Here is a 16,450-nt window from a genome sequence, read left to right on the forward strand (position 1 = left end):
AGTTGAGCATTTCAGAAGATGGAATACCTTGGTGAAAGAAGTTTGCAAAATATAAATGAATTGCATTGTCCATCGATTTTAGGTAATGCCTTTATACATAGGAACACGTTTATTTTGAACATTAGAAACAAACTTTCCCCTAATGTTTGTTTTTAAATTTTATTACACATTATTGGGAAGCATGAATTAAAATGTGCATAACATCATTTTCCTCTCTACCTCCTGATTCTCTAATGCACTCTTCATTTTGAAGGCAGAGGCCCCCAACCTTTTCGGCATCAGGGTTTGATTCCGTGGAGAGGTTTTTTCTGTGGGCCAGAGGGGGCGTGGTTTTGCATGCTGCCTACATCCTGCAGATAAGGCTTCGCTTGTTTGCATGGCCCGGTTTCTGGCATGCGTGGCCCGATGCCAGTCAATAGATGGGGTTAGAGACCTCTAGTTTAAGGTAATCAGTCCAGCACATCATTTGGTAATGAACATAATAGAAAAGCTGGCTGCTTTAGCCCAACTTTCCCTAAGGGTTGTTAGAAGATTAAGATAGGATTAAATCAAATATTTTGTGGGAAGGCTGCTTGTTTTTCTAGGTAGGCTTGAAGAAAACTGAGAAATGTATACTTAAAATTTTGAAGCTGGCAGCAGCACAAGAAACTAAGATTTCTCTTTGGCCCAAGAAACAGTGCTAAAAATCCTAAACAAGGTTAATAAATAAACATTCTAAATTTTCTAAATGAATAAAAGAACCTGTTCTCTCTATTTCATCAGACACTTGCATTTCAAAGGACAGAACAATTTCTTTTCAAAGGTTTTGTGCAGGCTATTTGCTCCCCCCCCCCAATTTTCCTCCTTTCAAATAAAAGTATAGATGAGGCCTCTATTATATAAATTCCCAGAGTCTCGGCTTTGTTATGGATTTCACAATAACTTTTATTCTGAAGCACTAACCTTAACCTTTGAGGGAAAATTGTATAAAAACACTACATTTCTGCAAATGTGCATTCAACTCAAGCTTTTCTACACTCAACGTGGCTCTTGAGAAAAGTCTCCCCACTGAGGGAAGCCACAACTCTCAGATTATTTTCTGATTTATTTTTATTTTATTTTTCAGCTGAATGGCTATGGATCAAATACCTGCTTTTTCTTCAGCTTAAATAAACTTGCATGTTACTCTTTTCTGTAGAGAGTAACATTTGGAATCAGAGTGAAATGATAATGCTTTCAACTTCTACTATTATTTAAACATTACAGAAAGACAAAACTGGGAAAATAATTAGGAAAACAGATCTGTGTTTGATAAAATTCCTATTTTAAATCAGATATTTAAATAGTAGCTTCTTTTTAATTAAAAAATAAATTGCATTTCAATTAGCTGAAAATATTTTTTAAAAACATTTCTCAAATTTAATCTGTACTAATTTCTAATTTCAGGGCTATCTATTCCTAGATGTCTGCACAGTTTTAGTTTGCCCCATAATAAAATTATGATGATAGTTTATGTCAATGCCTATGTTTTCAAAGTAGATGATGTAGATTGATGTATACTTTGTACTGATTTTAATTTCTATAAATACATAATGGAAAATCACTACCTTGACAGGATTCTGAATTTTCCTTGGGATTATGGCTGTGACATCCATCATAATGAGCTGTGACTGTTTTAATCAAACTCCATTGAAAAAGCTAATTCCCAGCTGTAAATGGAATGTGCAAATATTCAAACTTAAAAGATGGGCAGCTTGTTTCATATTCTTTTTTAGCAAACAATAGTAAATTGTCATATATATCCTTTTAAAAGGATATCCTTAATCATGTAAATCCTCATATTTAGCAAGTAGTATCACAATTCAAACATGCTCTGGACTGAGAGTTTACATACCACAAACCACAAAGCTGTTGTTGCAAATCTCAACAGCTAAATTCCTAGCAAACAGATCACATTTAGCAGGACTTCAATGATGGAAGAGTAATGAAAACTCACAGTGGGAAATGGATTGTGAAAATATCAGAATTTGCAGAAATGATGAAACTGGCCTGTTTAGTTAGAGAACAAACAACAAAAACCTTTTTGAAAGATCAAAAACCTTATATGGACATTTTCTGAGAAGAAATAAAATGAATTATGGATTTAAATATTAAGAAAAATGCAGATTAAATGAGGGAGGTGAAGGGTTAAAATAAAACCTATTTAAGGGGGAAGGGCCAATAAAATTGTAATTTGTGTTGAAAAGGTCGGAATTCATTTATATATTAATTTTTTCTTCCACTTTTTTATTTTCCTTTTTAATTTGTCTTTATGAAAATTCTTAAATAAAATGTATGGACTCCAATTCCCAGAATTCTATGCTTGCTGGGGAATTCTGGGAATCGAAGTTCACTCATCTTAACATTGCTGAGGTTGAGAAACACCGTCGGTATGAATCAAGTCAAATATCTGCTATGGACTTGTGCTTAGACACGGAGACAGAAAAAAATTGGCAAAGAAAACGAATCTGAACTGACTTCAAGGGCTATTTACAAATACGCTTTCTCTCCCTCGCCTTTCGCCTTTCAGAAACGCTCTCAGCTCCTCGCCGCTCCGCATCTCACCGCGACCTACCTCCGAGGCAGTTCCGATTTCTCCTCAATCTAACCCATTGAACGTCAATCTCAAACCGTGGGGTGCTCATTGGCTGGCGCTTCGGCCAATGAAGCGCTCGTGGGCCGGCCCCGCCTTTCTCCAAGCTCGGTGGCCTTGTTCTGGATCGCTGATTGACAGAAGTGGGAGGGGAATCGGTCGCGCATTGGCTGTTCAGGGAGGGATGGGTGGGATTTTGTATGAGTGCACACAGGGATACGGGAGTGGGGGAGGGAGCGGAGAGGCCTCCCCGGAGGAGGATGGTCCCCTCGGTGGGGCTGCAGCTGCTGAGCCCACCCTGTACTCCGTCGGTGAGTCCCTCTGCCCAGGGTCGCAGCAAGAGGACCGGGTGGCTGCACGAGAGGGAGGCCCTCCAGCAGCGTGGGCCTGGGGGTGGGGTGGAGGTCTGGCCCCTCTTCGTAGCCCCAAACTACAGTGGCTCCGCACCCGAAATATCCCGGGTTCAACTTCAGAGCTCCGCGTGAAGCCTCTCTAGGTTGGTACCAGCAGGGCTTTCCCCTTCAATCTCCTTTTCCGAGGCTTCCGCAGCCCTGCTTCTTAGAGCAAAAGACGTTGCCATCTTCCCTCTCCCCGGAGCCCTGGTCTGTCCTTTCAACTATGCAAGACCCCTTGAAAACCTCGGGAGCTCACCCGGAGGCCCGTAGGAAATAAAGGGAGTTGAGTTAGGTCTGCTATTGACATGATGATGGAGTTCCGCAGAAGGCAAGCGCAGGCTACACCAAAAATGAGGAGTGGATCCTTGAAGGAAGGGAATTAATGGTATCGGTAGGAAAGGTTAGGATTGCTTCTTCGGACTTCAAACACGTTCAGGTCCGGAAATGGAAACGTTTTTGTTACTCTTTATTTACGTGATGTTTATGTAAATCTTGATAAAAATACTGTTTGAGCATTAGATACTTAACCCAGTGAAATGGATAAACAATGAGAAATATTTAGGACAGGCTAGAAGTATATAATCTGAAGGCTCCCAAAACCACCAGGGCAGACTTGGAAATAGAATGAGAACTCCAGGACTCATTGGAAAAATAATGCCTAGGAATAGATTGACCCTGTTATTAGGATGATAGCAAATGATCCATGCTGGAATGTTTGGTTGTAGGCCTGAAAATGCACAGTCTTGAAAGCTTTTGAAAACAGTCTTGAGATTTGAAAGCACAATAACCGTATTCATTTTGACTTCTTCCAAGGGACTGGAAGAAATAGCAGAAATGGGATAGGAAAGCTTCTGGAAAATGAATGAATCCTTAGGGATGGACATATCTCTTTTCCCAAGTGCAAGACAGGGCTGGTCTTTTCAATTCTATATTATCTAGCGCTAATCTGTAGTAAATTATATCACTGTGGGTTTACATATTCACTCTCCAAAATTTCCTTACCAATGACTATTCCAAATATCACTTGATATATGCTGCTTTTTAGAAGATTGGGACTTCTACGTTTTGTAAGCTACATTTTGAGATCTTGGTTATAGGATGTGGCAGGCAAAATTTTAAAATAGATATTTTCAAATAGCAAGATTGAGTACAAGTGGACATGTAGTTAGTTACCTGTGTCACAGTCAAACGAAGGCATTATGAGAAAATACTATTTTCCCAGAATACTGATTTAGAAGTTAACTGGCAAATAGAAACATACATCTGTAAATTTCCCAAACATCTACTACCATAAGCCATAAACACTCAGAATGAGGAGGTACTGTACTGCACATCTTCCTTTATTATGTATAGCATCTTTAAAGCTGAAGGAATTATTCTAAAAAGAGGCAAGGTTTGATTGATCGGATGGATCGAAAGATAGATGTTTTATTACAATCAGCACAAAACCATATGTAACGAAGTTTGTAGCCAATCCAATAAGGACAATGTTAGCTGTAAAGCACGACTAGACAAAACATAAAACCAGAAAATAGTAAAACAAGACTTAAATTAGTGTGTAAATTCATGTAAGTGCGATAGCATAAAAGTGGAGTCTGAAATGCAAAAATAAAATATATATTAAAAGGCAACTGGTTAGCAAAAGGGAGCATCATGTCTTAGTAGACAGTAGAAAAAGCTGATGGTGAGGCAGTAGGAAAATAAAATATTACAAGGCATTGGTTACTGCCCAGTTTGGCAAATGCTCCTCTACCTTAAAAGATTCTATTGCTGGATCCCACTAGCAGATTTTCCCCTTTCAGTCCTCTGAAATCTGCATGAGCCTGTTGACATGAGTTCTTTCATAAAAACCAAGGCAAGAAGAGAGATTGCCCATCCTTTTTAACCTGAGGCTTTTAAATAAGCAGTTGGCAACAAGTAGAACTGAGAGGAAGAAACGTCAACAACCTTCATGTTTTGAAGGAAAAGTCTGATAAGGAAATTGTAGCTATAATAGTATTAGTGCTATTTGGAGCTATTCTTAAAAAGAATTCATGTACTTATTTCAACATCTTAATTGGCTACTGATTTGCTCTACTCCAGAGTTCCAGAGTTCCTAGCATTCATTATGATCTTTAAAGACCTGTTTGACTTTGGAACATACCATTTGAAAGGTTATATTCTCCATTATGAACCATCTGAGTTGTAAGATCCTCAAAAGAGACTATTTTTGTTGATCTTTACCATGGTATAAGGAATGGTTATAATTGATAAGTATGAGGATAGGTGGCTTGAACAATTATTGTACAGAGGGACATACTACAGGTGCTATAATAAAATACATGATATTGCAATCACAGATGCAAAGAAGTGGTGGCTTTCCATAGTGAGTAGAGAACAAGCCATGGTGGCCTCAGGCAGCATACCAATACAATTCTGAGAAGTTTACACAATTTTTCAAGGATAAAATCATGTAGAATAATGCTGGCTTTGTATTGGACAATATAATTATTTATCAAATTTACATACCTGGGATATCTAGTGCACCATCTGAATATATGAGTCAGCTTTATTTTTTCCTATTACAATAGGTTCCTGCCTGGAGTTTTCTAAGTATTCCACTTTGCAAGTGGAACACCTGTCTTTGACAAGAGATCTTTACCTTCTTAATAGAGACAGTGATGAGCTTATTTAAGAATTTGCACACTCGATTATCTTTAACAAATAATGATTTACGGTTTGTCCAACATTCCTATGTTTCCAAGCTGTTGAGAGAATGGGGAAGTTGTATCTCTGAATTCCTGAGAGAATATGGATAACCTAGATTGTTTCCAGTATGGGTTTAGATCTGGCTTTGTGCAAAGATGGCTTTGACTTCTCTGAAGGATGATCTGTATTAGTTATAGAGATAGCAGGCCCATGATGATACTTATGGAACTTGTTAAAAAATTAGCAGCACATGCAGGTGGGACAAAAGGCAATTGCACTTTATTTAAAAATTCCAGAATTGGGAGAAGCACAACACAGTCTACATCTCTCTTGCCTTGCACTCTTCTCCTAATTACAGCATTTTGATACAAATTCTAATATTTGGCTTATATATTCTCTTGCAGCAATTAAGGATAGTGTCCCACAACAATTGACACTATTTTCTTATACTCAGCTAATAGGTTTTCAGAAGTGTAAATAGGAAGATATTCAAACAATGCAGTACTAGTAAAAGTAAATATTACTGTAATGGAGCTCCTTCACAGAGCAATTCTAATGAGGAAGTGCATAAGAGTGGGAGTAAAATTCAGTAGTATTGAGGATACATAATAATGGAAGAGCAGGGAGGAAAGTTAAAGAGGAGAACAATAAGAGAAAAAAAAATATGTATAGATATAGGCTTGTCTTTTTCTAAAACCCAAGATGTCCGTGAATAAATGTGGTAGTATAAATAAGACAACAATCAGAGGAAAAAAATAAAAGAAGGAAAGATAAGAGGTATATAGAAATATGAAATGTCTCAATGGTTTTTAATTCTTTGACTATGGCAGTGTTTCTTAAGCCTTTTGCTTTCAGGACCTCTTCCAATTTTAAAAACTTATGGAGGATCCCAAAAGAGCTCTTGTTTTTATGGGTTACATTTATCGATATTTTCTGAACTAAAAATTAAAATTTCTGCATTTGTAGGATATATATTTATTGAATCATGTAAAAATAAGATTAGCCCCAGTAGTATTAACATAAATATTTTTAGTGAAAAAGCTATTTCAATAAACAAAAACAATGAGAAGAGTGACATTGTTTTAAATTTGCGCAAATATCAAAATCTGGCAAATAATTTTGATTTTGCAAATACTGAGAAGGTCTTGAGAACCTTCATGGGTCCTCGAACCACTCTTTAAGAAACACCATGGCCATTTTGAAGAGAGGGAGCTGGAGATGACAGTGCTGCTTTGCAGCAGATTCACTCCTATGTGCTTGGATATTATAAGAAGATAGTACTGAGATACTTCTGCTGGGTGGAATCCTGCAGAGGAATCTTGTTAGATTCCACCTTAACTTTGTATTATTTAAAATCTGTATGAAGCTGATGGGAAAGTTCATGTCATCAGTACATCAATGATACACAGCTAGCGTTCTTGATTGGCAAGTTTAAAATGAACAAATAGGTTTTGGAAAGGGACAGATCACAATTGACCAATACTGACTTTTCTTTTACCTTGCTTCAAAATATATCAGCAGTATTATAGAATGTTTTAATGTAGCATTTGTTGATCAGGCCACCACCTTTGATTCAGTATACAGTAGGTATCAACATTAACCAATATTGATGCAGATAAAGATTTAGTGTATTTAGTGTACCCAGTTATATTCTAATACATTTGCCCAAGTGAAAATAACTTCATCTGGATTGCTAATAGTATCAGTGAAATAAATACTACAACAAGGTTACATTCTCATATTCATAATGTGTAATCTTCATATAAATTCAGTAGCGTATTATATATTGGCTTTAGAATTCTTCCCTCTATTTTTAGGTTCTTGGAATTTTTACTATATGATGAGGATTATGATTCTTCTTTCCATAATAATAATCGAATAACATAATGTTTTAAAAACTTAGATTATTGTGCTGAGAAATATCTAGAGTAAGGTGACCAGATTTTAACATTGGTAAAGAGGGACACCATTGTGGGTGTGGCTTATTTTGTGGGCGTGGCTTGGACGTCATGTGACTGGGTGGGTGTGGCTAGCTGGTCATGTGACCGGGTGGCCATGGCTATGTGTATAGGGACTACTCAAAGGGCTGAAAAAAGTCATTTCTGACAGGTCCTCACACTTTTGACTGGTCCTCACACTTATGACCATCCTCATATTTATGCCCGTGCAGCATTCTTAACAACCATATCACTCATTTCACAACAGCTTCTCTTCACCATGGTGATAAGATAGGGCAAAAAACATAAAATGTGAGGACAGTCGTAAGTTCGAGGACTGGTCAAAAGTGCGAGGACCAGTCAAAAATAACTTTTTCAGCTCTCTGAGTAATCCATATGCATAAAAGGATACAGCAATAGAGAGGGATGAAGGAAGGGAAGGGGAATTAGAGTAGGAGTGAGGATAAGAGAGGGAGGAAGAGAGGAGGAGAAGGAGAAAGGAAGAGGAAGTAGAGAGGAGAAGAAGAGGGTGGGGGGAAGAGAAAGTAAGAAGGAAAGAAAAGAGAGAGGTGGTAGGTTTGAGGAGAAAGATTGCTGTACAATAAAAAAGATGAAAGGGAAGAAAGCCAACCCAAACAAATATAAAGATATTAAGATAAAGAATGAATTGTTAAACTTTAAAGAATAAAAGAGAACAAATATGAATAAATAGCAATAATTAGAAACACACATACAAACATACAATGTATTTTCTTTGAACAGAATATTTGGCTGGTTCACAAATTTAAACAGTGTTTAGTCATTTCAATTAAATTTACAATTTCTATATTTCCTTTTTGCCATATTTATTCCTCATCTATTTTTTAAAAAAAACAATATTACCCTTCATCCTCATCTCTAATCTTAATCAAATTCAATTTTTCCCTTCTATTCTATATTATACCCCTTCCCATTGTCATCTATTTTTATATCCATTCTCACATTGGTTAATTATATAATTATGTAATACAGTTGTTTAATACAAATTCAACATTTTAATATAAATCAATTAGTTATATAACTATCTTTTTTGTATATTAATCAATATGAACATGAATATTCCAATTATTTCCATGCAATCCAATTTCTTACAAATCAATTAATTATATTTACCAATAATAATAAACCAAATAATTTCCCCCATATATTCCTCCAAACCACAACTTAACCATTTCTGCTTTCAACACAATATACAATTAATACTATCTCAATTATTACAATTCCCTAGTTAAATAGAGCTTTTTTTCTTTTGTGTTTTAAAATCTTGAACGCTCCTCTTTTGCCCTAAATTTCCCATTGTTTACACCTACCTTTTTTGGTGAGGAAAAAGAAAAGAAATCTGCTGCCTAATTTTCCAAGGTTGGAGAAAACAGCAAAGCCAACAGCCTGTTTTACTTTCAGTTTCGTTTTGAGCTTGGTTTGCACAAGGAGAAAAAAAAATCTGCTCGAGCAATTTAGCAAGCAGCAAGAGCCCTGCGCAAAACAGCTGAGAGCAAATCAGCTGAGAGTGGGGAAACCGAGCTAATCAACGTGCTAATTAACCTATGCGGAAGCTGTAGGGGGCTGTTTTTTCTATTTTTGCAGACATGGGTCTACTCATTTGTTTTAACACAGAACAGCTGTAGGGCGGCCCTTTGAAGCCCCACGGCAAGAGTTTAAACAGTTTTTTTCCCTCTAGCCATCAGCTGGGATTCAGGAGGCAGAATGAAAAATCAGGACTTTTTTAAAACACTGCGGGACGCGGGACAAATTGCTAAAAATCGGGACTGTCCCGCCAAAAGCGGGACGTCTGGTCACCTTAATCTAGAGGTTAAGCATATGCATTCCCACCTGGACTACTGCAATGCTCTCTACATGGGGCTCCCCTTGAGGAGTACCTGGAGGCTCCAACTGGTGCAGAATGCGGCCGCGCGGGGGATTATGGGAGCGAGAGGGCGCTCCCATGTGACACCTCTCCTGCGTGAGCTGCATTGGCTTCCAGTGGTCTTCCGGGTGCGCTTCAAGGTGTTGGTTACCACCTTTAAAGCGCTCCATGGCATAGGACCTGGGTATTTGCGGGATAGCCTCCCACCGACCAGTACGCTCCCACAGAGAGGGACTCCTCAGGGTGCCGTCAGCCAGGCAATGTCAGCTGGCGACCCCCAGGGGGAGGGCCTTCTCTGTGGCAGCTCCTGCCCTCTGGAACGATTTGCCCCCGGAGATAAGAAGGATATCGGATCTCCGGGTCTTTCGCCGTGCCCTGAAAACTTTTCTTTTCCATCAAGCAGGGCTAGCATGAAACACCCCCCCTTTTTTTTTTTTTTTAGTTTTTTAGCTTTTTAGCTTTTAATCTGTCAATGGGTTTTAATTCGAATTGTTTTAAATTTGGGCCAAAGTACGTAATTCTTTTAATAATTTTAAATTTTGTATTGGTATGTGTTTTAGTTCTGGCTGTTCACCGCCCTGAGTCCACTAGGAGAAGGGCGGTATACAAATTGAATAAAATAAATAAATAAATAAATAAATAAATATAAAATCCAAAGTTATGGTTTTGGGAAAATGACCTAATATTTCAGTAGTCTATTGGAGAAGCCACCATAAAAAAGATTAAACCACTTAAATATTTAGAGTAATACTCAATAAAATTCTTTGTAAAGTGTATGTAGACTATAGTAAAATGTAAAATGTTAACAATTAAAATAATTGGGACTATCATGACTTTTCTTGTCCTACAAAAGGAGAGCAATTGCTGACACCAAGCATTAAAATTGTTCTCCCACAAATGATTTAAGCAAAAAGGGGGAATGCCTATTGCATAAGATCTTTGGAAAACACACATATTCAGTACTGTAAAAGGTTATTGAGGCTTTCCATATGTGCTTCTGTTCATCTTCTACAAATAGAATTAGGTTATCCTTGGTTAAAGTTCAGATTGATAAGGTACCATTCAGTTTTTGCAAACATCTCTCTCCAAAACAGTCTAAATTCTTGGTTAAACAGTTAATGTGATAATCCAATGCCTTATATGGATTATTGGATAAGTATTTACTCTCAATATCAATTATTCCATTTGGAATCTAAAGATTTGCAAGAAGTTGGAGCTTGTAGCTGGTCCTGAATGCTATATTGTAGGTGTTACAATGCTGTCATATTAAAACAGTATTTTTTTACTGGTTGCTTTTCAGCCTAGATGCAAGGATGCTCATATTATTTATTTATTTTATTTATTGATTCGATTTATATGCCGCCCTTCTCCGGAGACTCAGGGAGGCTTACAATGCGTTAAGCAATAGCCTTCATACTTTTGTATATACCTGCTTAGTAGGGCTTTCGCCCCCCCCCCCCCAAAGCGGTGTTCTTTTTTATACAAAGTCCCACAAACCAGGTCCTCATTTTACCTACCTTGAAAGGATAGTCAAGGCTGAGTCAACCTTGAGCCTGGTGAGATTTGAACTTGCAGTAATTGCAGGCAGCTGGTGCTATTTAACAGCACTCTAGTCTGCTGTGCCATCAAGGCTCTTAGTGTATATTAGTGTACAAAGCATTATATGACAGCCTAAAATTATTTGCAGGATCACCTATTCTTTTGGGTTCTTAGGCACAGTTTGTGGTTGAAACCGAAGATTAGTTTAATGTCATAAAAATTATTGTCCATAACAATGTCTAATCATTTTGTTTTTTGATTACTGTTTCAGAGAAGATTTGAGATATACTGTTGGCCCCACTAGATAAATCAGACTAAGAGTCAACTTGACAGGATAGCTAAAACTACTTTTATTGAGATTTGGTATAAAACAGAATCTTACAAGTCTCTGTTGGTTTTTCCTTTTATAGTTCAGTGACTTCAGGAGTCATCTGTCTGAACCATTTCCAAATGTTATCTGGACATTCTAGACTTTAAAAATGCTTTAGCCCCTTTTGTCTAAGGGCTGTATATCTCTGTGAAGGTAATCTTCAGTATATAGAATATTTTTTTCAGCATTTTACAGTGTTTAAGTGTTTACTTTTTCTATTGCTGTTAAATGTCTGACAGAGTAGTAAATAAAGTAAATAGTAAGAATAGACCTTGTAGATGCCTTTATCATGTTCTATAAGGGAGATCAGTTAGCACTTCGGGAAAAGATTACCTGGTCCTGAGAAGGAGGAAAGATTAAGAAAGAAACATGTTGTTTCGTATATGATGGAGACTGTTGGAAGAACTGAAAGACCAGGTTAAGGACAGATTGCCATGGAGAAAATATGTCTGCATGGTTGCTAAGGATTGACAACAACTTAATCGCATCAATCAAAATCATAAGATGGAGCAGAAATAATTGCTCTAAACTGGACATTTCTAGATAACCTATCATTAAATAATCTGCAATTATTTTTTCTCTTATGAAAAAAGTGATAAAATTGAATACTGACTTTTTAGAGAAATGAGTCCAGAGCTGATAAAACATATCAGCTCTGGAAAGATTACACAAATGCTAATAATAACTGTTTTATTGATAAATTGAGTGTTATGTGTAACCTGTGAACATTGACTATATTATTCTGGGCTGTTCTATTGTATTCTTCTTTCTTCGTATCTTACAGAATATTAAAAATGAAAAATATAATGAAAAAATTATATGAGAAAGAGAGCAGTATGCCCTGTGATATCCCACATCGGTGAAATTACACCCTTAAACACTGTTCCACCTTGATTATATATTAGAACCATCCACTCGAGAAAAAAGCCACTGAAGAACAATACTTCCAACCTCTAACTCCTGCTGACAGTCCAATATGATGCTATGATCAAGAGAACTTTAAAAGGACTAGGAAGGATATAGTGTGCCCCAACAAGGTTTAGATGGTCATCCACCATTGTGACTAATGCCATTTCCATCCCATGGAATCTAGATAATCCGTATTTTTTATCACTATCATTCTTTGAAGCTGTTACTCCCCTCCCCTCAGCAAGGAAGTTTGGCTATATTCAAAAAGAGCTTTTTCAAGAGATAGTACACAAATGCCTCGTAAAAGAAGTGGCATTACAAACAAGCATTGTCAATTCCCCATATCCAGTAAATTCCTTCCTGCCTAGTTCCTTCCTGGATCACGTTGCATTTGGCAAACTCATCTTATAGCGAATCCTATCCACTGTCTTGAGCATAATGAGCTGAAAAGTATCCTTGATTCATAGCACAAGATCCAGTCTTAACACCATGTTGGATTCTCTCCAACTGGCATATAGCTCTAGGACTTTCTCCACCAAGAAACCTGCAAAATTATACAGAGAACCTGCAGATACTTTATCCTCTGAGCAAGGTGGACATGTAAATATCTTGAGATGTAATAAGGACAGAGAAGAACAGACACTACCCAATAAAAATCTCTCTCTTGGGAGCTTCCCTAAAAGAGCAGTTCTCAGGAATGCCATGCAGGTTGCTAGGCTCGACAGCAGTGAGTTCAATAAAAAGCTCCCCCCCCCCGACTGTCACTCAGTGAATATACTTCAAAAGTTCTTGTTCAGTCTGGTAGCCCTGTTTCTTCAGCATGTCATGCATGAACCTTAGTTGCAGTCAAGCCTCACCTTTGCCACAATGCCAATTTTCTGCCATTATTCTTCCCAGTGGTAGCAGAAGCAGCACTCTTTTGTCCTCTAATGAAAAGTTCCTCTTTTACAAATTATGAGCCTGGAGTAACATATGACAACAAGCCACAGATTAATTACCTAACAGCTAACTAAAATACCATCTTAAAAAAAGTCATTTTGACTTCATATTTCCAAGAGATGGTGAAATGATAACTGCAGTTCTCTCTTTAAAAAAATGCTCTTTGACTCTGTCTTAGATTCCGTTTAACTGTCACTCTTGTTTTCAGTAGTAAGTTTCTCTCCCCCCGCCTTATTATTATTATTTTCCTTTCATTTGGTCCTTTTGTTGTTTCCTTGTGCGCTGCTGGCACTACTGTATATTCTTTTCCTTCTACTTGCTTCTCTCTCAGGATATTTTCACAAGGGATTGTTTCTGCTCCTCAGTCCCTCTTGTATGGCTTTGGAAAAAAAATCAAAGATGAAAAAAGCATCCTGAAAGGTCCCAGGAAGGGGCAAGGCAGAACCCACCATGACAGCTATTTGATGAATGCATGCATAAAAATAAAGGTATCAGCTTAATTATGCGTGAATAGGCTAAAATATATGTCCTAAAATAGGAATTATTTCAGCTACATTGTTTTAGATGTTTATGAAAGTAAGAATGTATAGGTTGGTAATAGTTGTATGTTAAGCTCCAATGAATGGTGGTAATGAAAAAAGTAGATTTGGATTTTGAGAAAAAGTGTTCAGGATTCCCGAAGAATACAATTCTGTGCATATATTTATGCTTTAAACATAAATCTAATTCATGTGTACATGTACATGGAGCAAATGAAAAAATCTGAAAGTGTGACTGATTTGATCATTTCTGATAAAAGATTAAGAGATTGAGTTTTTTTTTCTTAGAGCTTCAAAGTGCCAGAGATAAATAGAGTGATAATTGCTATTGATAGTATTGTATTCTTCTCCATATGGATAATCAGGAAAAATAACTCTTGGTGAACTTCATGAAACTTGGAAAGTACTTGTATCTGTTATGCATACATTTACATTTATCACAAGGACCATAATTACGTCCTTTGTCTTCTTTCAGAAAGTAGTCATGCTCTCCTCTTCCAGCTTTGTATTCTTGCTGCTTTATACCTATCACCTGTCCTTGTTTTCCTGCAGTAGCCTAAAAGTGATTTATTAATTGCATGGTAAAGAATATCTTGTAAATCTCTTCCACTGAGCATGTTTCCTCATGTGATAGTTCTCTTTAGGGAAAGTTACTTTCTGGAATAATTTACTATTGCTCTTGTATTCGATTCCACAAATCCTTGTCCACTTTTGTGAGCTGAAGTGTTCCACTTGTTTATTCCATTCTCCTTATTTTTTTTTCCTGTGCTGCTCTATAGATTTACATTTTAAACATGCTTAGTTTAGTTTAGTTTAGTTTAGTTTCTTTTAGGCAGAGAAAGAAAAATGCTTTTTCCTTCTATTCCTTATGTAGCCACCACTTGTAGATATACCCAACACTGTTGTATTTGAGAAAATGTTAAACAAGAATCAGTGACAGACTTCTAACCAATATGCCACTCCTATGTAGATTAATATTAGTAATACAGGTTTTATTAATAATAAATATTATTATTTACTAATAAAAAGACTCACTAAACTTACTACAACATTTTACTAACACTAAATATAATATTGAATGTTGCTATTACTTTAGACATTCATGATTCAGAAATAGGGCTTTTTAGTCAGCCTTCTAATGAATTGTCCTTTGTAGCTGATACATAGAATCATAGGGTTGGAAGGGAAAGTTCTTCTCTGAACTCTTCGAGCCTCAACATCTTTTTTCTATTGTGACCAGAACTGGATGCAGTATCCAAATGTGGCCTCACCAATGTGGTATAAAGTGGTACTGTCACTTAATAAAATCCCTCTGTTGATGTAGCCCAGGTCTGCTTTGGCTTTTTTGGCAGTTGCAGCACACTGCTGGTTCATACTGAAGTGGTAGTTACCAGGACACCTAGGTCCCTCTCATACGCACAACTGTTGAGTCAGATGCTGCTTATATACCTGTGCGTATTTTTTCCCTCCCAAAGTGCGGGACCTTACTTTTTTTGCCACTGAACTGCATCTTGTTGGATAGGACCCAGTGCGCAAGTCTGTCAAGATCCTTCTGAGGATATCTTCTGATGCATTAGCAGTTCCTCCCAGCTTTATATCATCTGCAAACTTGATGAGTCCCGTCCCATCCCCCGGCTAGGTCATTTATGAAGATATTAAAGTAAAATATAAATAAGGCTTGGATATATTTCAGACAATTTTATTAGTCTAAGATTTGAAGTATTTTTGGATGCAGTAGAAACCATAGAATGCTTACAAGCTAGTAAATCAAATAGTTTGGTGGTAAGTAGAAATAATATATGGGTAGCTAAATAAAGAAACTTTGCATTGTTGCTTCTCCTTCAGTGTTTAATGCAAAGGTATATTAACACCTTTGACAGTTCGTTAATAGGTTGATTGTACTAATGTAAAATTATTTCAAAATTGTAGTGAAAGATTGCTGGGAACACATGCGTTTTCAACTGTAATGAGAATTGATATAGTAGCTTCAAAGATTGTGATGAGTTTTTCTGTTTTCCTAGATTCTTTTGTCTCAAACTATGCCCGAGATGACAGAGAAAGCTCCTCTTAAGAAGCAGCACCGGTATGTTTCCAAATTGCAAATAAGTATATGATATAATCCTATCCTTGCTACAGAGAAATAAATGATACTGATTTGGGTGAGATTGCATTGACCCTGTGCTTTGATTAATTCTCTGTTCCAGCCTCTGGAAAAAGAGATTGAAGACTAGAATAACCACAAAAAAGAGGGTGTTCTGACTGGAGGCTTCTGCTCAAAACCCCTCCCCCTTTTTTTTAACAGCCTGTACAGTTGAAAAGGGTAAAATAGGCATGAAAGAAGTGGGCCTGAGGAGGGCTCCAATTTTAGTTCAACTATCATATTCTATTTATTTTTAACAAAAATGAAAAAGTACCGAGGTAGCCAGATACTGCAAAAGTAGGTGAGCTATCAGTCAACATTATAAATAGTGGTGAACTACCGTGTTTCCCCGAAAATAAGATCCTGTCTTATATTTTTTTGAACCCTGAAATAAGCGCTTGGCCTTATTGCCATGTGCTCAAAAGCCCGATTGGGCTTATTATCAGGGGATGTCTTATTTTGGGGGAAACAGGGTATAAC

The 16,450-nt window shown here is 37.1% G+C and overlaps 1 protein-coding gene across 2 annotated transcripts in view; it reads left to right on the forward strand.

Annotated features, from left to right (window-relative positions):
- Positions 1–2,830: 2,830 nt before the first annotated feature.
- Positions 2,831–16,450, forward strand: part of USF3 (upstream transcription factor family member 3) — a 28,044-nt gene continuing 14,424 nt past the window's right edge. For both annotated transcript variants that reach the window (XM_070935317.1, XM_070935316.1), the window contains exons 1-2: positions 2,831–2,922; positions 15,852–15,913. In XM_070935317.1, coding sequence (XP_070791418.1) covers positions 2,872–2,922; positions 15,852–15,913 — 113 coding nt within the window. In that variant the 5' untranslated portion in view covers positions 2,831–2,871. The remainder of the gene's footprint in view (positions 2,923–15,851; positions 15,914–16,450) is intronic.

The sequence above is a fragment of the Pituophis catenifer genome, unplaced genomic scaffold (assembly GCF_029215685.1).
Source record: "Pituophis catenifer annectens isolate HBS135680 unplaced genomic scaffold, rPitCat1.0.hap2 SCAF_2, whole genome shotgun sequence".
NCBI lineage: Eukaryota > Metazoa > Chordata > Lepidosauria > Squamata > Colubridae > Pituophis > Pituophis catenifer.